Source organism: Dysidea avara, chromosome 5 (assembly GCF_963678975.1).
Source record: "Dysidea avara chromosome 5, odDysAvar1.4, whole genome shotgun sequence".
Lineage (NCBI taxonomy): Eukaryota > Metazoa > Porifera > Demospongiae > Dictyoceratida > Dysideidae > Dysidea > Dysidea avara.
The window spans coordinates 13,820,732-13,848,461 of NC_089276.1; the positions used below are offsets into that span (position 1 = coordinate 13,820,732).

General features: G+C 37.2%; 1 protein-coding gene and 1 long non-coding RNA gene across 2 annotated transcripts in view; both read left to right on the plus strand.

The window, feature by feature from the left end:
* Nucleotides 1-16,475, plus strand: part of LOC136256629 (probable serine/threonine-protein kinase DDB_G0271682) — a 31,658-nt gene extending 15,183 nt beyond the window's left edge. The window contains exons 3-6 of the mRNA XM_066049606.1: nt 3,106-3,204; nt 4,782-4,862; nt 14,447-15,498; nt 16,371-16,475. Of these exons, the coding sequence (XP_065905678.1) occupies nt 3,106-3,204; nt 4,782-4,862; nt 14,447-15,498; nt 16,371-16,464 (1,326 nt within the window). The 3' untranslated portion in view covers nt 16,465-16,475. The remainder of the gene's footprint in view (nt 1-3,105; nt 3,205-4,781; nt 4,863-14,446; nt 15,499-16,370) is intronic.
* Nucleotides 1-27,730, plus strand: part of LOC136256697 (uncharacterized) — a 124,161-nt gene that overhangs the window by 30,097 nt on the left and 66,334 nt on the right. The window lies entirely within an intron of this gene.

Sequence of the window (27,730 nt, forward strand, 5' to 3'; positions counted from 1 at the left end):
CGTGATAATATCCCAAGACATCTTGTCATTGTCAATGCCACGGGCAAGATTATCAGTGTGTATTACTGGAATTCCTCATTTGTACTTGTCATCGTCAATGTCATGGTGAAGTTAACGGTGTAGATTACTGGACTTCCTTATTTGTTGTTCATCGCCAATGCCACGGATTAAGTGACGTTAACGGCATAGATTACTGGACTTTATTATTTGTTGTCATCATCAATGCCATGCATTAAAGTTAACAGCGTAGATTACTGGAATTCCTTATTTGTACTTGTCATCATCAATGTCACAGTGAAGTTAACGGTGTAGATTACTACACTTCCTTATTAATTTTGTTGTCATCATCAATGCCACGGATTAAGTGATGTGAACGACGTAGATTACTGGACTTTCTTATTTGTTTGTCATCACTAATGCCACGGATAAATTATAGTTAACCAAATAGATTACTGGATGTTCAGTGTGCAGTGTAACTATCTGTATAGATAGTATATTAGAATATACTATCTATACTATCTGAGATTAGTAGGGCTATTTTTGATTTACTTATATGAATGGATGGTCATCAGTGTAGGCTCACACGAAGGAGAGAGTTGTATAGAATAAATAGGGATGCTGAAACACCAGAACAAGCAGATGAAAGAAGACGAACAAACCGCGGATATATGCGAAGGAGGTGTGCAAATAATTGTAACTGAACAGCACCAACCTGAACAGCACCAACCTGAACAGCACCAACCTGAACAGCACCAATACCATGACACTTGCCGAAACTTCGTCACCACCATTACAGTATGATCATGACATTACACTTGATTAAACACCAACACCACCATTAGTGAGTGTATGATCAAGACATTACTCTCGACCATATACCATCACTAGTGATATTACACCACATATAACTATACTTCACTTGTATTTTGTATTTGTATCATTTAATCAATATCACACATTAAAATAATACCTAAATCATCAATACGGACACTGAAAATCGTCAGCAAATGATAACTTCAAATTCACTCTGAAATACCCAACACAACATCTCTTTGGGTGATTGTATACTATAGTTCAGGTGCTGATAACAATAATTCATCTGCTCTACAATCATTACCTATGACCACTTTCCTAAATCTTTAATTTGCTCCACTACTTCATGAAACATTGTAACCCTGTAGTCTTTTCCTTCTGTATCTTTTACAATCACATCAGCAACTCTTTGTTCTCCACACTTGCTTACTTTCATCTTTGTTCTCAATCTTCTGACCTATTATTTATGTGCATATGTTACTTTACAAATAATTGTTCACTACAATGCTACTTTTTTCATAAATGGCAACTACTGATCAACATCAAACTATACCAACACTCATTTCACATATACTGTAATATATGCAGTGATTATTAATCCAAGCACTTTTAGCTAACACTTTTCATGAAATTTTCTTAACTATTGTAATATTGACACAAATCACTAAATAATTACAAATTTTACTACAATTTATCACACATCCACAAGACTTCAATCATTATTAAATAATTTGTATACACGGCGATATCTACATGAATGCTCTTTGCAGAGGATTTCATATACATATTATGCAGATTGTATAAATACATTATAGACGCTGGAGTATCCTCGCAACTATTCAAGGCAAGTCTATACCATGAGGGAGAATCAATGGATTGGCATCACCGTGCCTCATGTAGCTAAACGAAGTGAAAGTGGAGAAGACAGCCAACAATGGTGCTGGCTTTTTTAGCTTGTCGCGCAGCAACATAGCCCATTTTCTAGGAAAGTAAGACAACAATACCTGCCTTGGCATTCCAGTTATCCATCCGGCACCGGAATAGGGTGGTGAAGAACATGCTGGTTTGGTTGTGCTATTGGCTATTGTTTTGTTGACAATATTTCAGCGGTTAACAATAAATTCTTGGCGTGGATAACTAATTAACTGTTGTGGTTAACCGCGAGTCTCTTAGTACTAAGAGACTTGTGGTGGAGTCCCTTTGTGAATAAGAAACTTCTATTTTAATCAAACTTCAAGCATTGCTAACATACCATTTTCTAATTGTAATTACAAATTCCAAAGCCAGCCATAAGCCATCTTTGGGAGTAACAGTTTATTTGTTTGTAGTAAGAAGTAAAATTTTAATTGAACTACCTCAGTTATGTGGTCCAAGATTGGAAATGACTGTTCTATTAGAGTATTTTGAGACATTATTAGAGTATTTCAAAAAAAGCTTTGTATAAATTATGGGTTTTCAGTTATCTGAACAATTTGCTTATCTGAACACTTTTATCATGGCCTGAGACCAATGGGTTCGGGTTTACTACACTGTATTACTTTAGATATTAATAATTATTATAGTTGTAATTATTACCGTGTACCAAAAGGGTAATAACTACTGTGGAACTCTCTACTGAGTGACTTATTTGTAGCTCATTGGCGGAGTTGTAATAATAGCTCAGCGGAGATTTGAAGGGTGCAATAAGACCGGTTTTCCCAGATCTAGTCACATTGGTGACTAACAGTAAATGTAGTACTCTAATGAATGCAAGGGCATCAGAGTAGGCATGACCAAAGAAGCCAGCACTTCACCACTTTTTTGATCAGGTTCCAGTTGTATTGTTAAAAACCTAACTAGCTAGCTAACATTAGCTAGTACTTTGCACAGCCCAAAATTAGTATCTTTTCTGTGGGTAAAGGATCTCAAAAGCAATTCTCAATATTTTCCTTGGTACATACCCTCAGACCCTCCTATACTAAGCCTTATGTACTACTTTCACTTTTACTCTGAGTCTCTGATGCCCCTAAATGAATGTAATAACTGCTAATATTAGTGTTAGATCTGTGATAATACCTTTCATCTGATCACAAAAAACAGCTGTACAATACACAGTCCTAATTTTGTGTACTGTTGTAGTTGGAGCATTAATTGAAGTATTTCACCACATGTCATAAGGTATCTGGTATAGTTACATATCAGTGTACAACATTAGGTGGTTATGATTATGTACTCTATATATATATATATACAGTATACAGTATCAAGTGTGGGGTAGTTAGTGGTACATGTGATAATTGTTTATTGTTATAGGTTGGGTATACTCCACTACACTTGGCTGCCTACTATAATCACTATGATGTGTGTTTAGTACTGCTGCAACATGGTGCTAGGGTGGAAGAGAAGAACAAAGTAATTAATGTGTTAGTTTGTTACATATATTACTGTGTGACCTTATTTATGACATCAGCAGATTCTTCCAATTGATTAATGTGTTGAAATTAAATTTTTAAATAATGTGCTTACCTGCACTCAGTACTGATAATAGTGTCATTATTGAACCAACAATATAAAAATAATTTAGGGTTGTATGTTTAGCATGTATCTCACTAATCATAAAGGAGATATAACATGTTTGAAGCCAATGAAGAGGTAATAAACATGTTTCTAGGATATTTGTCAGCTTGGAAGTCTTGTGGGTTTGTTATTGTTGAGAGCCTTAGCATGATACATGTAGTCTAGTACTGTAATTTTGAACTTCCGTACTTTATTTTTTAATCTGTTTATTTATCTGTATTTGGAAATACATGATACAAGGTATTGTGCAATTAGTTGGATGATGTAAGCAGCAAAAGCTATGTGGCTGTTGTGCAATCCACTACATGTGAGCAGTTGTTTGATCTTGTGAACATCATTATTGTTGAACAACACTAGTAGCCTTACAAAAGCAGTGGAATTTAGTATTAAATTTTTATTAAGGATGGTTTGTGGTGACCACACAAGCAAACTTTCAGCACTAGCCTACTTGTGCTTGTCAGTTATGAAAGTGCAAAATGTATTTATAACCATGTTTTGCCAGTATTATATTTGACTTGAGGTATGCATGAAGCTTTATTAATAGCTTAAAGCATCTGTTTTACTGCTGTATGTACATACTTGAGTAGAAACAATGTTTACATTGTGTTATGACATTGTAACACTACTTTTGTGTTCATGCATTACGCTGGTGTATGGTTCAAACAAATAAAATTTAATCAGACTGAGTTTACAATTGTGATAAAAATAGTGAAGCATTAGAGTACACAATACAATGCGAACTTTTTAAAATTAAAGAGGAAGGCAAGGGATGAATTAGGCCAAGTTCTGGGCTACTCAGGCCTCAAGACTAGCTAAAATAAAAGGAAATACACAGCTCAGGTCTTTATTCAACACCACTGAGCTGTATGGTCACATACAGCTACTGACCAGAGCTCCATTATGGTCCCAGACCACATGTATGGATTACCACTGTGCTTGGAAAAGGTAGACCATTCAAGTCTAGCTGATTTTAATAATGAAATTTCATAATTTATTTATGTGGCTTTGTGTTCTCTTGGTAACAAAAAAACAAAAAACAAATCTGCTGTCATGGGCAATATCCAGTTGCAATGGCCTACATATCATGATCTAGATATATCTCCCTTCACAGTCAATTTACCTGAAAAGTGAACACCTTCTATCTAAATTTTTATGCATATTTTTAATACATGTGAGGCATACCATGAGCATGTATATCACCTAGTTATAACTTATGTGTAACTACATCAGTTTCAATTGGGCTTCTGGAGAACATCATTGGAATGACAGTGAATGTGTCCCTGTACTAAGTGTGTAAATATGAAGACAAATGTAGGAATGTCTCAATATGTAGCCATGATTCTGAACCAGAAATAGTGTACATATGTATCTGTTGAAGTGCAATAAATGTCCATCTCTTTTTCATAATGTAGGACAACAAAACACCACTTGATTTTGCTAAAACTCAAGGACATCGTAAGGTGGTACAATTGTTGAAGTCATATGCACAAAAGGTTTGTACAGCACAATCATACACTGTATACAACTGAACCTCTGATCTTTTCATTTGGACACCTCTGTTGTCCAGACATCTCAAATTAACATATGGCTTATACTGATAGTAATAAAGTTTGGATTAGATCAAAGCACAAGGAGGAAGCCTAAGGGTGCTGTTTACCTGTTAGGTGGCCTGTTTATTTAATAACTAACATTTGATTGCTGGGTGATGACACAGTACACTTAACAACTCAAAGGATTGTGACCACAAATATTTTGTAGTAACTTTCACACTGCCTACTAAAGTGCATAGCACTAACTGAGAGAGATATACTTAGTGTACAGTATTTATTATCTATGTCTTAGTTGTGGACATTTTTTGAGGCACAAATTCAGTAGACTGCTACAACGAGAGAGGTTCCACTATACTAGGGGGGGGGGGGGGGGAATTATAAATTTAAACAGGGATCGAAGTTGTGATTCTGAAAACAACTGCATAAACAAGAAGTAATAGGGATGGTGATTCACAATACTGCTTAATACATCAATACAAGCCAAGCAGCTTGATTTGTGTACAATGAATTTAAGATTCCTATTTTGACTTTTTTTTTCAGAATCACAACTTCGATCCCTATCCTACTTGTTTAAATTTACAATTTTTTGTCCCTAGTTTCTGAAATTGTTTCATGTCCATGCACATGTACAACACAATTTTATGGCTGGTGTGCACTGCATGTAGTAATATAGTACTGAAGTAATATAGTATATGAAGGCTTGCTTCATGATGCTCAAGCATCTGTCTACTAGCTACAGGTAGAGTGTGTACTCATGATCTGAGTCTTATGAAATAGCTATAGACTCTGAAAAGGCATGATCATGCACAGGCTGTATTCACCCAACGTGTTAAATGCTTTGATCCACAACAATAAAGGCATTGAAATTATATAGCTGGAAAATCCTACCAATCTGTAAAAAGTAGCTATCTGTAGCTATTATTTAGTTTTCTCATGTGCAGATCCTTAGGCAACTGCTCTCAATCTGTCGATCATGTATGAAGGAGACACACCCTCTTTTTAATTCTGTTTTTTTTTCGAAGTTGCTATTGTTCCGGCAGTAAGAAATATTTTGCAGTGACGTAGCTTTGCCCGGGCATCAGAAAATGGTTGGGTCACACAGCCACTCAAAATATCGCGTTTAGCACATAAATTCTCCCCCACCCCCGTTACCATTGATTCTACGCCATTCGCCAACAGCTTCTGCCTCGGGTTTTGCCTGCCATCGACACTTGCACCCTCTCTAAAAAGGGGTGCGTTGCGATATGAAACAAATTAGCATTGCGCATTCAGTTAAAATCAGAAAATGGTGCCATGTGTTCTCCACATGACGTATGGGTGTTCACAGTTGGCTGTTAGTTGGATATTGTCTGATTATTGTTTGATGGTGTGAGGTCCGTGATAATGCTCTAAACATAGTCCTCTAATAGCGCCCGGATTTATTTAGATGCAACGTGACAAGGGGAACAGTGTGGAGCGAGGTGTGGAGTCTGTTGTACGATTTAGGAGTGGAGTGTGATATGTGATGTGAGCTATTATTAAAACACTAGTCGCAGTGGTGGGAGATCACCAGGATTTTTGCCAGTTTTGCCACCATTTTTTGTAGACCTGAGTTCACTGAAGCAGAGCCAGTCAGTGGATGAATTGTCATGTTTAGTGAGTCACATCTTCAAATGGAGGACTTATCACACAAGATTTCTTAAGTGTGTTGTGGCACTGCACGTGATTACTACTACTACTACATATACATCCTACAATCGATTAGGTAGCAATCATGCAGTAGCAATTAGCTAGATAGGTTGTATAAATGCTTATGTTCATGCACCATACAGATAGAGTTAGCAGCTATACAGAATAGCTAGCCACGCTTTGCACTAAAAACAAATTTTTATGAGTACGTATGAACATCCCACAGGTTGCTCACTTACAAGGTTAGTGGTTTCCCCGGGCATCAATATTGGTCTAGATGCACCCCTGATATTTTGTCCGGCAGTCCACTAGATTTCTCACTATCAAGCACACTAGTTGTACGTATGCTATGCTCCGACTATTCAACTTTAGGGAACGCATCTAGTAGGTTGTCCCGAGTATTCAACTTTAGGGAACTTGTCTAGTAGGTTGCCCCGAGTATTCAACTTTAGGGGATGCGAAAAGTAGTGTTAGGGTAGGGTCGGGTTCAGCTTTAAATTTGTTTCTTCTTCACCTTCAATATATATTATGTAGAAGTTACTCCACTCGAAGACATATAAGGTAGAAACTAAGGGAGTTGGGTAGCTGGGAGCCACGTAGCACAATCATGATTAGGTCTCTGGGCTCAAGCACTGGAGGTCCAGGGTTTGATTCTTGCTCGAGACATTTTGTGTTTTTCTTTTTTTTTTTGTTCGAGGACCTTTTTGTCTAAGTTTTATTTTTATTGCCGGAACAATAGCAACAGCCTTTTTTATGATGGAATTTTTTTTTGTTTAATATAAAAGATGATAATAATAAAGAAAAGGTATTCACGCTCAAACAGTGGGTATAGAGAGGCAAACCCTGCCCAATCCTGTAATGATGGAATTGTTGCCATTACAGAAGCAGCCACGTTGAACATCAATAGCAACCTTCTGAATTAAATTTCCGGTAGCTTATAAGGCCTGATACATATACTGGAAGGCGATACTGCGAAAATTCTTTCCCCCAAAGCTTCGGAGCTGCTCTTAATTTTCGATTGCGTACAAAGGGAACACACCCCTTTTCAATTTGAAGGGTTACGCTATTTCTGATAGCTTACTAGGCTTGTTACATTGATTCTTGACTGATAAACGGCTGTAGCAGCCCTTAGGAAAGTGCCCGGAATGCGGTTTCAGTGACAGACTATGGGCCACATACCCTTCACTGACGCGAGTTGAAGAACTCTAAAATGTTCAGAAACAAATTTCAGTGAGTAGCATTTATGTTTAGTTTAATACATCTTGATGAGTTTTAGTCCCGTGCGTTGCTTCAAATGGCATTTTTTTAAACTGCTGCATGTAGTTTTGCTTTTATGGCTTTGTGAGTGAATGGCATCTCAAAGCCATGACTCTAGCTCTATATCTCGCAATCACCTCAAAAAGCAAAGATTTTAATACCACACAGACCTGGGTAGGAGTGATTTTAAAATATGCCATACGTTTTTAGTGCTGATATCTACTTCCTGTGGGCTGTAGATGTGCGACATAAGAAGAAGATGGAGATGTGGGGAGATTTTGGAAATTTTTAAAACTCCCAAAACCACTCAATTACCTTGTGTTTTATACTTCCAGATCAGTCTTTACAACACCAGAGGAAGGTCTGGAAGGTTTTGAAGCAAATCCAAAGCCCGGAAAGCTGCTTTTGGCGTGCATTCTATTAGAGAGTTTTGAAAATATTTGCTCCGATCCCTATTATGAACCACTATCGTGGTTCATGATACATATGATCCTTGTGCTGTGTGTCTGACACTTGATGTTATAATAATAAGTATTTGTTTAAACCATGTTCATTTCTATCTTGGCAAAAGTTCACACGACTTCTGAATTTCTTTACATATTTTCAGCATTATCTATGTTTCCAATGAATAGATCACCAAAGTTTCAACTTATTGTGATACACTGTAAGTGGTTTTGAAATATAGTGCTAGACAGTAGAAAGAGCAAGAAAATCAAAATTTGTACTATGACTATACTTAAAATAACCTACAGTCACTTACATTCATAGCTGTAACTTCTACTCTGCAGCATTGGGATAGATTGGCAAACTAACGAAAGCTTAGTTTTAGCCCTGTGGTCACTGGTGCAATACACATTATGATTTGAAGAAATATACATGACAATCTGTTTATGTCTACCTAAATGCATGTGAAATGTACACCATTACTGCTATATACAAACAAATCAAAGTTTTTCAAACTGTCAATGAACAAGTAAATAAGATGGTGTAGGTTTATTGATTTGAGACCAGCTTTCATGAGTAATGGCGTGATCAAAACCTACTTATTTTTCTCAGAATGCGTAATTTCACAAATATTTTTATAACTTATCTTTTTTGAAACACATGCTTATGTGAAGTAGATGGATTTTTGCTGAGATGGTCACACATGTGATTTGCTGAGCAAAAACCCTACTATTTTGCATAATTCTGTTTTTGAGATGATACTGGATTCGCCTTTTCATGGAGACCTTGGTTTTTAAAGGTGCACCTATAATCGGTTGCAATATCGATATCAGCCAATACTAGTAGGTATTGGTATCAGTTATGAAGCAGAAATAATTATCCGATGAACTGAAACCCACCATCAATTATTTATTAAGATGAAAATGTGCTGTCAATGTATAATGGCTGTGAATGCAGTACCAAATAAGAAATCTTCTCCCTTATGGGATTATTTCATCCTCGTAGAAGACAATAGGTTTGTGATGTGCATGAAGTGCGAGCTGAACTTTTGTCATGCAGGAAAAGATGCAAAAACATATGGGACCACTAATTTGCTAAGGGGCTGGGTGGCACTCCAATATACTGTATACTTTACTCCGATCTTCATGCTCAGTCAAAGTTTGTCAAACTCGAAAAAAGAATATACTTTGACTTTTGATTTTTACTAAAAATTGCAATTGGCTCTTGACCAAATTTTTATATATTTTTGTAAATTTACGTTTACATTGCTAATCTGAAAGTATTGATAGTGGTATACACCTTTCAAACTCTTAACCAACTGCAAATTTCTAGCTTGATTTTTGACTTTCGCTTTTACCTAAGTGTGTAAGTGTGTACTAAGTGTGTAAATGTGAAGACAAATGTATCATAATGTAGGAATGTCTCAATATGTAGCCATTATTCTGAACCAGAAATAGTGTGCATATATATCTGCTGATGTGCAATAAATGTCCATCTCTATTTGATAGTGTAGCTAAGCAAAACACCACTTGTTGCTACACAACTCAGTCGATAATAAGCTGTTTAACTTTCATCAAGGTGCATTTCACCTAGGGAATCCACTGAGGATAGTGGATGATGTTCCTTTGAAAATTGTGAGTAAACAGAAATATTTAGGAGTAATATACTAACTAGATTTCCTGTGTTTCATTTAATCAATGCTCACAAGTCATTTTTGAGTACTGAGTTAATGAAGCTATTGATTGATTCACTTGTTTTATCACACCTTAACTATGCCCTCCCTGTGTGGGGGACCCTCCCTATAATGCAACAATCAACACAGCATTTGAATAGAATGCAGAACAGAGCAGTATGCCTTGTAAACAATCTACCTGCAATTTTGCAATATTTGCCACTTGGCCATTTTATCAAATGGTACAGTAGTACCGTTTAAGTATGATTTTAAAACACTGCTGGACAGACACTACAGTAATTGCATATTTGATTTTGTATAGTAATTAGAATAGCTAAGTACATAATTTGTTTATGGATGTACAGGCATAAGCCTTTATCCTTAAAATACAAATACAAGTAGGGATTGCAGTGAACTTTTCGAGTGCCACCCAAAATTATGCCTTAAAAATCACCCTAGAGAAATTTTACATGACGAAAATCACTTTTATGGAATAGTACTAGTTCATATAATACATACTACAGCATTAAATATAACAAAACACTAACAGGTGGCTGGATATAGAATTTTTAAACATCGACAAAACTCGAATTTTAGCCTCACTGCCTCACTGCCTGACCACAGTCGCAAGGCTAGAGGCCAAACGAAGCAGCGCATGGCCACCATTTTACGCTACAATAACAAACTCACCAGTGGGATGTGCATTTTGGGGTTCCGACGAATCAATGTAGGCCCTCTGCACCTTGTCTTTTCTTTTATCTTCAATCAAGCTGCTTGTCTTCTTCTTCATCCAACGAAACCATATCGAGGTGTTAATTTTTCGTATCAATGCTTTCTTTCAGCAGCATATTTAGACGTTACAAAATTAATTCAGAGCTGGATTTCAGAAGCACTTCAGTCCTGGTGCTACTATATGAGTTACACTTACTAGATATCTGCAACTTCATGATTGGGATCCCCTTCGCAATAGGTTTGCGACCACGCCCCCCAAATAAAGATAAATCACGAAAGAGTACTAAGACCTGACCTCTTAACAATCTAGCTGTTTACTTAGCAATAAACAAGATCACCTCACTCCTTGTTGGTGTAGCTAGCTGCACACCCCTTGGCTGACTTGAGATATACTCTAATACAACAGTCACTCTAATACAACAGTCATGCATGATGGAACAGTTACAAGTTACATTGTTCTGGAAGACATAGTTATTATTATAAGAAAAAGAAGCAAGCACAATATAATATTAGTATAACATTGTTCTAAAGGAGACAGGTATCCCTCAGCAACAGCAAGGTCGACAGCTGGAGACACACAGGGACGCTTGCATCTAGGATGTGATCCCTGATACTCATTACTGAAGAGTGCAGCAAGGAGAACCTCAAACTACAGCGAAGCCTGCCCATAACCACAGAATATAGAGAACTCCACTTCTATTGCTGCTGGAATAGCATTGCTGCTGGAATAACATTTGGACTAAACTACCTTCATAAGACGACCCCATCCCCCATACTCCACTTCACTTCCACATACAAAACAAACATATATACATACATGCATACATACATAAATCCAAACACCCATGCACTCAGTTTTGGAAAAAAATTCAGTAAACCATGCCTTCAGCCGGCTGTGGGCACGTTTAAAATTAGGAATTTTAAACTAGGGTAGAATATAGTGCACCAATAATATGACCATGTGTCCCACAGGCCTTTGTAAGGCCTTCTGGTATGCATGCTCTGTCTTTACCAGGTACATTAATCATAATAATCATAATAAAAAGTAAGCTTGAGTTATATTATTATGACATCAAATTACTGTAACATTAAAAGAAATGAATATTTGTACATGCTGTGGAGTTTCCGTAATTGAAATGCACAGTAGGGATGTTCACTTCTTTTTGTGTTACAGTAATTTGCTGTCATAATAATATATATACTAACTCAAGCTTGTTTCAGTACTTTTTATTGGTGCACTATAATCTGGTTGATCCCTACTCTAGTTTAAAATTCTTTATTTTTTGTTATACTTGTTTCTGTTTTGTTTTTTTTTAGAATTGCATGGTGATCAATCTATGTAACTAGTTTATTTCATAAAGATGAATTGATGTAGCTATGGAAAGTCAATCATACAAGATGCCATCAATTTTTTTGTTGAACATAAACTCTGTGTGTGTAATTTTGCACATATTGGTGCACTGATGATCTACAATGATTGATTTAATTGACTGATTTATGCGTCTTATAATTAAATGTACAAGAAGTAAATAAGAGGCTTAAATGCAGGGGTACCAAGAATCTTTTAAGCAGCTGGAGCCCTAACAAGGTAAACACACACACAAAATGAAACAAAGCACATACAACATCAATACAGATCTGACAAATCCCACACTTCTGAGGAGCGAGCATTGAAAATTCTGTATTAGCAGGATATTACAATTCTGGCAGATTGATCAAACAATGGCTTAACTTGCATGCACAATACGTTGGTCAGCATCACATGTGTAAAGTTCCCTAAGCGATCAATCTCAATTGTAACAAGCTAGGCATACAGGCCAGTACATCATTGTTCATAGCTGATGGATGAGAACTTACACGGCAAAGCAGTGCATTAAGAAACACAAGCAATTAAACTATGCCAACTATTCAGCATGTGCCTGTTCTACTTTCGAGTTCTTATCATCCACCCATCATCTGGAACAGTCAGTTGAACTCAAACACACAAGATACAAGCAGTTAACAGTGTTCTTTATACCTTAGTACAAAGAACTTACTCAGCAAAACAGTGCATTACTGAAGAAATGCAAGCGATTACTGTGCCAAATAATCTGCATATGCCTGTCTACTTTCAGTTCTAAGAATGAGTTCTTATCCTCCACCCATCATCTAGAACAGTCAATTGAACAGAAACACATGAGAAACAAACAGTTATAAACAGTGTTCATAGAGAACTTAAACAGCAAAGCAGTGTGTTAAGAAATGCAAATGATTAAACCATGCCAACTAATCTGCACGTGGCTGTTGTACTTTGCTAAGGACTAGTTCTTGTCCTACACCCGTTGTCTGGAACAATCAGTGGAACCATAGGTTGAACTCAAACACAAACACATTGAGAAGCAAACTTACCAGCGCAGAAGGTAGAGCAGCGCGTACTGTTTAAATTGTAAGCTGGAAGCCACTAATGTACTATAGTGAATAAATGACCACCTTGCATTGTCAGCAAAAGAACTGGGGTCAAAGGAAAGTCCATGATGTGTGTATTGTACATAGTGCAAGTAAAAAGGCACATCTCGGGATGAAGCAACATCGAACAGTGGAGAAATTAAGCCCATAGAAATATCCATTGTTGAGTTATGCTTGGTTGAAGGCATCAGTTAGTCAGAATAAAATTCTGTTAAATAGATTTTTTAATTCCATAGAAACTTTTGGAGTTGATCTGAAGACATTTTTGGGCTTGGCTGTACCTAACCAATACCACCAAGTTGTCATGAAAGGAAATTGAGGCTAGTTTTAGGGTGATATTTTTGGCTAGGAAAGTCCAGTTCTGCATGATTCCTACTATACAGGGTGTACATGTAATAACAATACTTTGATTGCAAGTATAATATATCCAATAATGCCATTAAAAATAGTGTGACCCAGTCTGCGAAAAGGGGTCTTATAGCCTTTCCAAATTGAAGTTGGACTAATCATAACTCCTCATGTTTCCACCCTATCACCCTCATATTACCCCAAGCCATAGTACTATGTTAGAGGTATAAGGGGACTAAATTTTAGGATGATACCACATTCCCAAGCCAAGGTACAGGTTGCTAAGTACATGCAGTTGAAAAGGCTATAAGACCTTTTTTTACAGAACAGGTCAATAGGAATGAAGTAGGATTCTGGTCATAAAAACAAGGTAATGTAGCTATATATGTATATTGTTACTATGCTTTTTCAAAAAGTTAACAAAATATTGGAATTTAAAATTAAATTGAATAGGGCTCAAGTGTGATAAAACATAGTGGAACAAGATTAGCTAGCATTGTGATTGTTCATAGATGAGACTGCTTTATTAGAGTATTTCAATCTTGCTGCCGATATCATGTCTGCTACCATGCCTTGTTTTCTGCAGCAGAACTTCAAATTCAGTTCATTGCAGTTAAATTACTATAAGGGTCATGGTCACTATGTTATGGTCACTATGTTCTGGTCACTTAAATCATGGTCACTTAAATTATATGCTTTGATCATGTATTCTTGTGTTACACTCTTCCATAAAAGAATTGAAGTGCTTTTCATCTTGTATGATATTTGATGGCTTTTATAATAGCAGCATTTTGGCAGGCACTGTTTATTATAGAAGGATCCCACTAACCAGTGATAAAGATAATGCAATAAAAAAGAAACATTTAATTTATAAATGTATAAAAATAAGCATTATATAGAACTAAAAATAAGGTATAAAGTAAAAATGAAAAATTTTGCTTCTTGTATATTTTTTGTGTAGAAAACCTCAGTGCAGCAGCAAGATCAATCTTTGCATCAACGTGTGCAGGAATTAGAGAGACAATTGCAAAGTTTGAGGGAAGAAAAAAATCTCATCATTGTACAAAAACAGCAACTATTAGAAGATAACCAGAATCTCCAGCAACGAATACATGGACAAGAAGCAGAATTGCAGAATCTTAGACAAGAAAAGCAAGAAAATCAAAGACTGCTACAGCAGCAGAGACAAGAGATTCAACATTTACAACAACAACAGTTTTCAAATACATTGCAACAACAACAGACATGGCTTGTAGACAGAAATGAAATAAGCCTAAAGGAGAAGGAGCTAGGGAGAGGAGCATATGGTTGGGTGAAAGAAGCAACTTTCCGTGGTTGTAAAGTGGCTGTGAAATGTCTTCATAACGAGTTGATCTCTGACTACAATTTACATGTGTTTGATAGAGAGATGACAATGGCAGCACGATGTCGTCATCCTAACCTTTTGCAGTTCATAGGAGCCACAAATGAGGGAGTTCCCCTTATTGTTACAGAAATGATGCACACCAGTCTCCGAAAAGTATTGGAGCGTGGTCAACTCTCCAGTGACCAGATTATTCCTATTGCTGCTGGAATAGCATTTGGACTAAACTACCTTCATAAGACCACCCCATCCCCCATACTCCATCGAGATGTTAGCAGTGCTAATATTCTTCTCAACCCATTACCAGATAATCAGTGGCTTCCAAAGTTGTCTGACTTTGGTTCTTTTAATTTTATGAGGGAAAGTCAAACAGTGAATGCAGGAAATCCAGTGTATGCTGCCCCAGAAGCTCTTGATCCAAGCAAAGGTCCCCATACTCCAGCTATGGACACTTTTAGCCTTGGAGTGTTGCTGTATGAGATGTGTTCCCGGAGACTACCAACAGGTGTGTTTAGTGTTTCGATGTTGCAAAGAGTTACCTGGAGAGTACCAGAGAGTAATATGATACCCCTCATTACTGCTTGTGCTGATCAAATGATCCAGAGACGTCCTAGTATGGATGGAGTGATCACACAACTGAACAGTATTATGTAAGGAGTTATAGCTGTGTGGCTATTTATGCCAGTACCTTGTAACATTTATTTATTATTTTTGTAATTTTACTTTTGTAATTGCATTTGCGAAAAGAGTGTATTTTTGTCAATGAGTAGCTGTCAATTAGGCATTTTTGATTTTTTAAATTAGTTATTTAGCAAGTGTATATTAATTTAGAATAGTTTGATACACTGCAGCTGTTTATTGCATTGTACACATTTACGCTTGTGCATGTTTATTTTATTTAGCTATATACGTGCTGCGTATCAGGCTAGCTGAAATGCTGTGTTAAATATGTTTTTGTGTGTAGTTTTTGAGTAACGTCTGTAGTATACATTACTATATACACATGAATTAATGGTTTAGTTTATTCTTTGAACTTTTATAATTAAGGCTTTACAGCAAAAGTGCTGAAGGTCTGTAGGACACCTGGTCCTACATTGTGAATGACGTTAGTTATTCTATGTACATATATAGCAATGGCCAAATGTAAGATATATTTGATCACTGGCATTCACAGGTTCAGCAAAGTTAGCTGTAATATCAATAAATTTTTGTGACTATTATGAGCATAGGGGTTTTCTCTGACTCTTCTGCATGCCTCCAATTTAGGGAACACCAAAGACTTGGTGATCAAAAAAGGTGAAAACCCCTATCCATTAGCTAATTATGAGTTGTAATAATTTCAAATGTTGAAGTTGTACTTATGATCATGAATCATTAAACTTGGTATAATTTGCATTGTGTGGAAGACTTCAAGTTATGTTTTGCATGTATGGAACATTGTTATACTGCTTAATAAAAACTGTTTTGTGCAATCAATTCAATGAAGCATGATAATAGATTATAATTATTATTATATATGCAGGGGCAGAGACAGCTATCAAAAAACTGAAGAGCTCGAGGAGGGGCTCACAGTAATTATAATTTACTTTATGATGAGATGGACTGCAGCTGACTGACTCAGACCGAGGATCCCATATGGAATTCGAAACAATTTTGTGACATCAATGAATGTTCTATATATTAGAGTATGTAAATACAGTCTTCATGGATTTCATTGATATACATAACACCTTCGGAATGTTTGTGTGTATATATAGACATTTAGAAAAGTGCAATATATATACACCATATGGTATGGGGACCTAATTATATTGGAGATTGTGGTAGGATGGAGAGAGTGCAAAGAAGAGCCACTGAATGTGTTCAGGATTTGTCCAGTTTAGAGTATGATGAATGTCTGGTTACCCTCAAGCTTCCTACATAGTCATATCAAAGGCATCGTGCTGACATAATAATGGTATAATTATAATATCTTACAAGGGAATGATCTACAACCTGGATTATTCTTTCATCAGAATTTGTCAAGTGTCACAATAGTAGGGCCAAAAACTGTGGTTTTGTGACCAACCTCTGGCTAACAAAGTTTAATGGTTTAATATTGTATTTTAAACAAAATGAGCTCCCACGCCACTTTTTATAGTCCGGGGAAAGTTCAGTAGAGCCAAAAGTCTAAAATGGTTACTATATACTGTAGCTGACATGCGCAAAAATAAAATAATGATAAAATTCAAATAAAGCTTCTTTCTAGACTAATTTGGGGTCAAGAAATCCATTTCTGATTATTATTTTTGTGATTGGATGTTCCCATAACCAAGAAATTTAAGTTTGGTAGCTACCAGAACAAACAACTAGCTAGCTGTTTACAGTGATTAAGCCTTGTTCTTTCAGCTCCACAGGCAGTAGTACCTTTCTTGACAGTGCACAGCCCCCTTGACAGAGTTAGCTGACTAAAGCTAGCTGACTGTTAATTCTTTGCAATGAGAAGCAATTAATTGCTGATACTAAAAATTGTCAACAACATTGGTTGAATTCAAGCTGCTCAGATGAATAGAAAGCAACTCTCTCAAAAGCATAAGGAATATACTCCAGCACATATCCGCAGAGATGGGCAGGCTGTACAAGATCTAACATCATGCTTCAACATTGCTTTCCATTTGATCCAGCATCACCTGCTCTAAGAACCTTACAATTAGCTATTCCAGCTACACCTGAGCTCATTTGAGACTTCAAGAAGGCCAAGCAAGATGGGGAGACTCAGCTGATTAAAATGTTTGGATGAGCACATCTATTCTAAAGAAAAATCCATCCATAATCACCTAAAACGTAATTCGCATCTCACCTTTGCAGGGATTCCATCAAGAAAAGTCTCTGAAAGGACACTAAAAATATAACAAGGAGAACACTGTGATAAAGGTGGGATATAATATGGTATTTCCAGTGGCTTATTGAATACAAATAAGCCTTAATATAAACCCTGTATTATACTCATGTTATAGTTTAGTATAATGCATACTATACTATTACATATATGGTTTCAGTTTATTTACCACATTACCTGAAATAGCTTATATCCAATATAATACCCACACTATACCATCACATATATGGTTTCAGTATGTTTAACACATTAACTAAAGCCTTACATGAGATTGTTAGTATAATACAGGTTATACCAAGCTTTTTTGTATTCAATAAGCCACTGGAAATACCATCTTATATCCCTCTTTTTTCACAGTGGAAATGGATGGCAGGACACTAGCATCCGTGTTGATGTCAGTGGTCTACCATCTCTACCTGAGTTCATGAAACATCGTATACATGAAGAATACCTAAAACTGTTCAATCTCAATGGTACTTTCAGAAAACTCAAAAGAGCAAACTTCTGCAGAAGTTAGCATTACAGCCCCTTGATGTCAACTCCTACACAGCATTAGTGGACATGACGTAGCGCCTAGCATCACCTACAAGTCAAGAGTGATGGGTCTCCATACACTTGGGGTGACTACACCGACACAATAGGGTCTGTGATCCTGGCACAGCATGTCAGTGTTACCACCATCATCTGCATCAATGATCCCCATGACTATGCTGAGTCCATCAAAGATGATGAGTGTGAATTGCGTATTCAGGGTGAAGGTCCCATACCCAATGTATATATGAAGCCAGCTGATCTGTTTCCCATGGCCTGCAAATTCAAGACAATTCTCTGCACTACTGGCAACAAGAACGCCTCCAGGCTCCAATCAAAACTCATCAGCTCTCAGAACTGTCTATGTCTATCAGTCAGGAACTAGTCTACTCAGTGGGTGAGGACTGTGTGAGTCTGTCAACGGGTGACACCAAAGAAAGCCTGAGCTTTAGCCAGGGTCAGGCTGGCACAATTATGCTATCTGTTTATGTAGCTCTAAGATCAATATCACCTGTCTATAGCAATAATTGATGTAGAAAACACAGATGTGTACATTCAGGCTGTAGCCATTTCACATGACATTCCAGGTATTATAATACCTCTAAGAAGCAGGTTTTTTCTGCAGAGGTATGTGTACTGAAGATTTTGCCAAATCTCTTATACCTTTTCATGTCTTGACTGGCTGTGATGCCAACAGCTGTTTTTCTGGACACAGCAAGATATCCCTCTATGAGAAATTGTCAAAAAGTACAGAGGCCCCTAGCCTCATCTCAAAGTGTAGAGAAGGCCTTCTGCTGAGTGATGATGCCTTGAATGACCTAAAGTCCTTTGTTATCCGCTACATCTATAGAGATGCACAAAATTCCTCTCTGAATCTAGCCAGTGCAACCAAATGGAAAAGACTAAAGAAAAAATCTTCGATGCGTTTGCTTCCTGATGATGACAATCTTGAGTAGCATATCAAAAGTGCCAACTTTTTAGCCTACGTTCGGTGCCACCCTGACCTGAGAAGACATCCCTCTCCCATAGGTCATGGTTGGGAATTAGTTAATGGCTGTTACAGACCAGTACACCACACATATCCAGCTACCCTTCCAATTTCACTTCCAGTCCCATCAGTGCAACAGGATGGCTAATTGGCTATGACTCTACCAATTCAGAGCTGAATCTGAAGCTGCATCTGAATCTGATTTTGATACTGAACCTGAATCATCAAATGAGTTGGAGTCATTGGATGAACCTTCAATTACACTTAACACAGTATTCATATGTTTACATCTTATTGAGCAAAATTCTTAAAATTATCTAGAGTAGCAGCTTCGATAGCAGAAATGGGTAGTAAGTTCCAATCACGAAAGAATTTTAGAAAGTAACTATTATGATAATAATTAGTTCTAGCAGTAGGTATATTGAAGTGAAAATAATGTTGAAATCTAGTGAAGGGTGTAGTGGTAGTGGCTGTAGTATAGGTAGGTATTTCTAGTGAAACTGAATTGTGTAGTCCTTGGTATAAGATAGAGAGCCTTGAAATTTGTCTTCTAATGTTCAATGCGGGCCATTGCAACTCTGAAAGCATGCTGGTCACACTGTTTTCCCAGTTGTAGTTAGATTTTACCCATCTGGCAGCAATTCTCTGCACCCTCTCAATGGCTTGGATATCTTTAGATAAGTGAGGATCCCAGACTGAGGATGCATACTCTAGTTTTGGTTGAATTAGTCCCAGGTAGGCAGCGGATTTAACTGATTCATCACAAATGTTTAAGTTATGTCTCACAAAGTTTAGTGACTTTATTGCATTACTAGTGATGTTGCTAATGTGTGGAGAGAATGACATTGATGAGTGGAATAGGACTCCGAGATATAGATGCTGATTTGTACGAGTAAGTGCTTCATTGTCTATGTGATACTGGAACTCAGGTGGTGAGGTAGATCTAGAACAGGTGAGTATAGCAGATTTGTTGGTATTTAGGCTCATCTGCCATCGCTTAGTCCATTGGATGATGTAGTTTAAGTCCTGTTGTAAAAGATGATGATCCTGTTCTGAGTGAATGACACGGTATAGTACACAGTCATCTGCAAATAGTCTGACACTGGATGTGATGTTAGTAGTAATGTCATTGATGTATAATAAAAACATTAGTGGGCCAAGGACTGTACCTTGTGGAACTCCTGAATCAACATGAATAGATGTTGAACTTTGACCCTTGATGACTACCCTTTGCGTTCTCTTTGTTAGCCAGCTGAATATCCAATTATAGATGTTACCTTGAATTCCATAATGGTGTAGTTTCTTCATTAAGCGTTGGTGTGGTACAGTATCAAATGCTTTACGGAAATCGATGAACACTAGGTCAACTGCATGGTGATGATCCAGTGATAGCTGGATTTCTTCTACAATATTAAGTAATTGGGTCTCGCAAGAGTGATTGGGTCTGAAGCCGTACTGTTTATCACAAAGTATTTGGTAAGCAGTCAAGTGATCCATTATGCTGTGGTAGAGGATGTGTTCTAACAGTTTACTACATATGGAAGTTAAGGAGATAGGTCGATAGTTACTGGGATTGGCTCTATCTCCCTTTTTGAATGTTGGTGTGACATTGGCTGTAAGCCAATCTTCTGGTAGGTTGCCAGAGTTCAAGGACTGAGTGAATATTACTGTCAAGATTGGAGCTATTTCATCACAACAGTGCTTGAGAATGCGAGCTGGTATGTTATCAGGGCCACACGATTTGGAGGAGTCCAGGGTAGAAAGTAACTTTTTAACTCCATCAACTGAGATTGGTATATTGAGCAATGGTGTTATGGGAAGTTCAGGACTTTCAGGAATATAAGATAGGTCTTCTTTAGTAAAAACAGATTGAAATTGTTTGTTGAAAATCTCAGCCTAGTCTTTAGAATTCCTTTAAGAGGTGCAATTCCATGAGTATCTTTACGAATGGTTTTGACATACCTCCAGAATTTATTGTTATTATTATTATTATTAGCACTTTACAGTGACTAGCACTGAAGGTCTGACAGCAACATTTCTTATAATTAACACCACCATTATTAGAGAACATCTTGTTTTGATACTTGCTATGAGCTTCACGGATAAGATTAGTTATGCTGTTCTTTATGCTGCGATAGTTATGCCATGCTTCTTCTGTTTGTGAGCGTCTTGCCTTATTGTATAATAATGTAGATAGTCAAAGCTCAGATAATCAAGTATTCACTTCTATAATCTATTAGGTGTGATATATTTAATCCATTGTTGTGACAGCTATAGTGGATGCTTTATGTGTGTACTAATTGTGTCACCATATCATCTCTTGTGCAACTAATGATAGCCTAAAGAATTAAGGGGATAAAAAGGAAGTTGTGAAGTTTACTCTCCCATAGCCGTATCAGTTCTCAGGTACAATGGTATAAGAGCACATGTCGTTTAAAATTTCAGCAATAAAAATCAATGCATCCTCGTCAATTTACAGAGTACATCTACTGTACTTCTATATGTATGTGTGAACTTGAAGTGCTATTGGTCTATTAGTGCATTAGTGTCTGGTCATTTGAGTTGTACTTCAAGAGACTTGATGTAGAGCCGTACCCATGCACCATTTGAAAATGTGTTTTTGGTGTCTTCATTGATATATGGAGCCACACCCACATTCTCTAGGGGAATTTATGGTATCATGTTCACTTATAGGAATGGGTGTTGTTGTAGGTAACAAAAGTCTGCATGGCGTCAAGAACAAGTGCTATGCCTGCTTATAGGAGCCTGTAGACTTTCATAGAGCTACACCCACTTATTGATCATTGACTGACTATGTGTGTTTTAGTACCTGTAGCTACTTGTTCATTTTCTTTTGCAGACAGTTCTTCCTGTTGGTCGACAACCCTGACTTGCACTATGTAACTCTTACTCCTGAATTTAAAGCAGTATTGCATGGATATCTAACTCAAGTACTGTAGAACCTCTCTTAAAGTACCCTCCACTATAAAGAAACATCTGTGGTTCCTATAGAATACAATTTAAAGGACAACCTCTCAATAAGATTTCATCAGTCAGTCTCAAACTGTTCATTACATACGTAGTGGTTCGTTACATAGTGATTCCAACAGATAAGTTTATATGTACGTACATAATTATACTATACACGCACTAGGCCATTCAACAGTTCAAGTATGTTTGACTCATACTGTGCAGAAGCAGTTCTAATTACCAATAATATTAGAACTGTTCCTATACCTGTATAAGAGACAGCACTGAGAATTTACAAATTTGCCTATAATGAAACCTCTTAAAAATTGGTAATTTTTGTTCTTTGTAATAAAGATGTACCTTAATAAAGAGGGTATTAAACTACCACTGCCATTGATTAGGAACCTAGACAGATGAGGTTGTTTACAATCAAGGAGTTTCACTGTAACTGACTAACTGTATGGTTGAGTCATATATGTAGAACTATGTACTACATTAGCCAACAAGTAGCCCGTCAGTCACTCAATTAAATGGCTAACAGTAATCACATCTTTGAATTACGATCATACACAATTCTTGCACAGTACATAACATAGTCATTAGAAACTAGTGAGTTTCTCATCAGCTCCCACATGTTTACCCATTATTGCAGATTTAACAATTATTTTGTCTGAATAACAAAAATTGAATATGTAGTCATTTGTAAAAATGCAGCATTTGTATAAATTATAGATACCTAACTAGTCTCATGTGCCAGACAGTTTATGTGGGGGTGGGAAATAAACCATCTGGTCACTGTTGTACACTTTCCATAAATACACTGACATGCAATTAGATTACATCACACTATTGTTTTGTGCCAAGGATGAATTGTGCCAGTCACGTCTGTGAGCAGGCTGAGGAAAAATTGTACTGGTAATGTCATGATGCATTTGAAACATTGCTGAAGGTCTTCCTCAACAATTCCACTACTTCGCAAATCCATAGCAAACCATACTAACCAATGATTTTAAGAGCTCTGTAGAAGGGTAACAAAGATCCTAAGCCCATGGCATTGTTAAACTTCAGTCCTTTATTACAGTAAGAATTTGAATAATTGCATGGTGTTTGTTTTATCATAGAGCCTGCAAGGCAATCTGATTGGCTCTGCCAACATTCCAGCAGTGGTAACAGAATGTGTGTAACAGTGACTAGAAGGCTTATTTTCCACCCCCCACACAAACCGTCTGGCATGGAGACTAGTTGGAACGAGTCCTTATTCTCAGTGATTGCATGAGGATGAGATGACTTTGATCCAATAAGCATTTCTTGGCATTCTGTAGTGTGTTAGGTTACCTCATTAGACGTTAAATTCCCTGACCAGTTGCTTGCAATATCTGAGTTACCATCTACAAATAAGAACACCACATACCCAATACACATGTGATCACACAACGTCATGACCACGTTACCATATAATGAAGTGGTGATGAAAATTATAATATCTATAATGCACCTATCAACATGTTTACAGGGAGAATTGACGCAAAACTGTTGACGCACTGTGGGTAGGCACCAGCCTATTATGCTTTTAATTTAGCCTATTATGCTATGCTGCAGTGCTAAAAAAATTTGCCTATTATGCTCATAATTATGCTCAAAATTTTTGCCACAGTTCCTATGTTTTGTTACTTTCTATGGATAATGATAAACCTTGGCTCATGAACAACTGGCTAAATGTAAAAAGTGCTTGTTGTGCATTAAGAATTTGGCTACATTGTAAACTATAATAACAGTTGTGTCAGATAACTACTTAATGCCATATCAGTGGCATCGACTGTTCTGTTATTGTAAGTCAAACTTTTTCTGTGGCATGCATTTTTGCTTACAGTATGACAATAATTTTGCCTATTATGCTAGCATTGTGCTTGATGCTTTCAGGCACCTATTATGCTCAAAATTATGCCAGCATAATAGGCTGACGCCTAACTATGGGGCATTAATTTTGATAATGATTCATTAAGCACACAAGTACTTTTTCTTGTACATAACTTGTCATATCCCTGTGTTGTGGATAAGTGGGGATTTGACACAATAAGTTTGCCCTTCTATGAGTCATTTGACATTCAGCTGTTTGAAAACCCATATATGCCCAAGGGCGGGATAGTGGGGTAATACATTGATAGGTGAATTAAAGTATATAAAAACAGTAGCATCTCTATAAGGCAAGGAACATCTCTAAGTAACGAAATTTTATTTTCTATTGTGACTTAATGTCACTACAAATATCAGTCACTTAATTGTTACAACAATAGAATAACAAATAATTTTTCATATTTCTTTCTGAGAAAGTAAGAATTTAGTAATACAAATAAGATGACAAAAACCACAACTGATGTTCAGCAACATATAGTCCCAATACTCCTGTAGGACCATCTGCAACGGTGATCAAAATCAAGGGATCAAGAGGTTAGTTTTACTGAATTAAGAGTCCTAAAAAGAGGTAATCAAGTGGCTTATGCATGTTACCAAAACCATAATGATGCTTTCTACCAAGAGTTCATAATATAAAAGAGAGGAGAGTGTCCTACTGCGGTATAGCCTGTACAAACGCGAATCTCAAAGTTATGAATACCTATAGTCACTTTCAATGTGCTAGTTGGTCAGGCACTACTCAGCATTAAGTTTCAATGACTGTTGTAGTTATGGCTTCAGTAAGCAGCCTACTGATGACAGTGTCAACACTCCTTAACACTTTATGTGTTGACATGATATCCTAAAATAATCAAAGTTTTACTGTATTACTTTGAGATATGCGTTTATACAGGCTATACTGAAGTAGGACACTCCCCTCTTTTTTTATATTATGAACTCTTGTTTCTACAAATGTCAAAACCCTATTTCAGATGAAATTAAGTTATATTATAGGTAATCAAAAATCTTGATTATAGCTAGTCATACAGAACCATACATAGGTAGTGACCATCCCTTGTTCAGTTATAACTGGTAAAGTAGATAAAAACAAACAAGTTATCTAATGTCAGAATTTATAATATTTTTTATTTGAACTCAACACATCCGGCAGAGCCATTCTTCCATGAGAGAATTCATAACACCTACAGTGACACACACACACACACACACACACACACACACACACACACACACACACACACACACACACACACACACACATTTGATTTATTGTTTAAACTCAATGCAATCGGCTTAAGCCGTTCTTCCTTGCAGGAGTAGTACAAACAGTCATATAGTAAAAAAATGACACACACACACTACACAAGAATAAAACACAAGCTGCTTCACACTCACATTATCAGTTTCACCAATAGCTGTGAATAGCTCTGTGCGGCTGCCAGGTAATGCGAGACGTCACTGACAATTCAGTTGATGAGGCAGCCCGGCAGTGAGACAAGGTAAGAACAGTCCTTGTCCCACTGCCGGGCTGCGTGAGACAAGGACTTTTTTTCGCCCTTGCGTGAGACAAGGGCGAAAAAAAGTTTTAGAACTGGCTCTTCTAAAACTTTTTTTCGCCCTTCTTTTCTAGTTGCTGGTGGAGAACACGGCCTTGCTCTCTTGTTGGCCCTTCCATAGTCAGTCCCGGCATAGATTATATATTCCCTAGGGAATATATAATCTATGGCCCTTCGAACTAGTCGGCTTCAACATGTCAGTATCCGGGCTATGTACACAACATTATCCGGAAAAAAATATTTCGAGAAAATTTTCTAAGTCCAAAGTGTGCCCCCCAAAAAAATTTGCACGGAACGGAATGATGAACTAAACCACGGAACAGAACACTTTCTCAAATTGAAGCTTGCAACTTACCATTGCTGAAACTGCCCTTGCAAGTTATCAGTGGGACCTCCAGTGGGTGATTAAACATAGCCTGGATATCAATTTTTTTCTCACTCAGGCTTTTGTAAGCTGCACCATTTTGCACAGCTTGGCTGCTTTGTGTGCATTTCATTTCTTTTTGAACTTTATAAGGCCCCAAAACCAGCCTATGGCTGACTTTGGGGTTTGTTTTACTCATATTTTTTCTTAGGCCACTCCAAATAAATTCTCTGTTTCCTGTCCACCGCCCGCATCTAGTTACTGTCAGCTCTATTATATTCCATTATTCCGTATTCTTCCATTATTTTCCGGTTATTGTTGCATACTGACCGGCTCATTTAAAACCATGTCAGCTCACGTGTCAGCAGTGCTATCAAGTCTACACAAACTTCACGTTTGTGCTATTTTTGCAACCTTCCTTTTGAGGAACAAGCTTAAGCATACTTTTATGCAGCTTTTTATGATTGGGCAAGGCAAATAATGGCTTGAAAAGCTACCAATCTTATAATGAATAATGGAAATGAACCGCCCGCCCGCATGCAAATATGCTTCAGTCCAGGACGGGAAACAGAGAATTTATTTGGAGTGGCCTTATCTATGGAGACATATAATTAATATTATATTGAAGACATAGTTTAAAATGCATTCAAGTTTAGTTTTACAGTGGAACCTCGATTATCCGAACTAATTGGGGGGAGGGGTGTTCAGATAATCGAAAGTACGTAAGATCAAATATCCATACATTTATATACTGAGCTTTGCTCAGCTCAACTACTCTAATAAAGCATACACTTTTTAACAAAATACCCTAATCGAGCAGTCGATCTGGTGTTCGGATAATCGGTGTTCGGATAATCAAGGTTCCACTGTATTTCATTATTGTCATTGCACGCCGGACTTCTACTGAATAGAATACACAGAATGTTCTAGAATTTCCATTAGTAGATCAGTCAATGAAATTTCGAACATTTACTAGGTTCACTTTGCCATTGATCCTCTGACTTTGTCTCTGCATGGGCATAGATAATATATACCTTACGGTATAAATTATCTATGGCATGGGTAACCAACGTGTTAATATGTATCCAATCTATTCGTGTTAACAAGTTCATTTGGAAACCTTATATGTGACCGGATTTCACATAACAAGGCTTCCACACACACAAAATCAAACTTACGTTTTTACCAGAAATGGATTGCTGGCCTAATACACTATCATATTCCACACTATCATATTCCACACTGTACTTCCTTCAGGACTGGCAAGTCTGGTTTCTGTGGCAGCTTTCTTCCGACCCTGTCAAAGCCACGAGTGGGAGATTGGTGAATGGCCATGGCTTTGTGATAATGGTGTGTAGTGAGCTGGGACTTAACAGAGAGCTCGCCAATAGTGTTCTCAGTCGATTTGGAGTGATTTGAGGTCCAAGGAGAGCCCAAACTTGGCCTCTGGATTCCAATCGTCTTTTTGCTTCATTTTATACCCCTATATTCCTATATTAACTTCAGTTGATCGTAAGGTCTGCACCTATTAAAATGTAGCAAGGAATCACCATTATCGTTAAACTTCTGCACTTAGTGGTTACCACAATCGGCAACATACAGGCAATCATTATCATCAAATCCAAGTCCCTGGGGACACATATAGTGACCTCTAGAACTGTTGGGACTATTTTCTTGACCA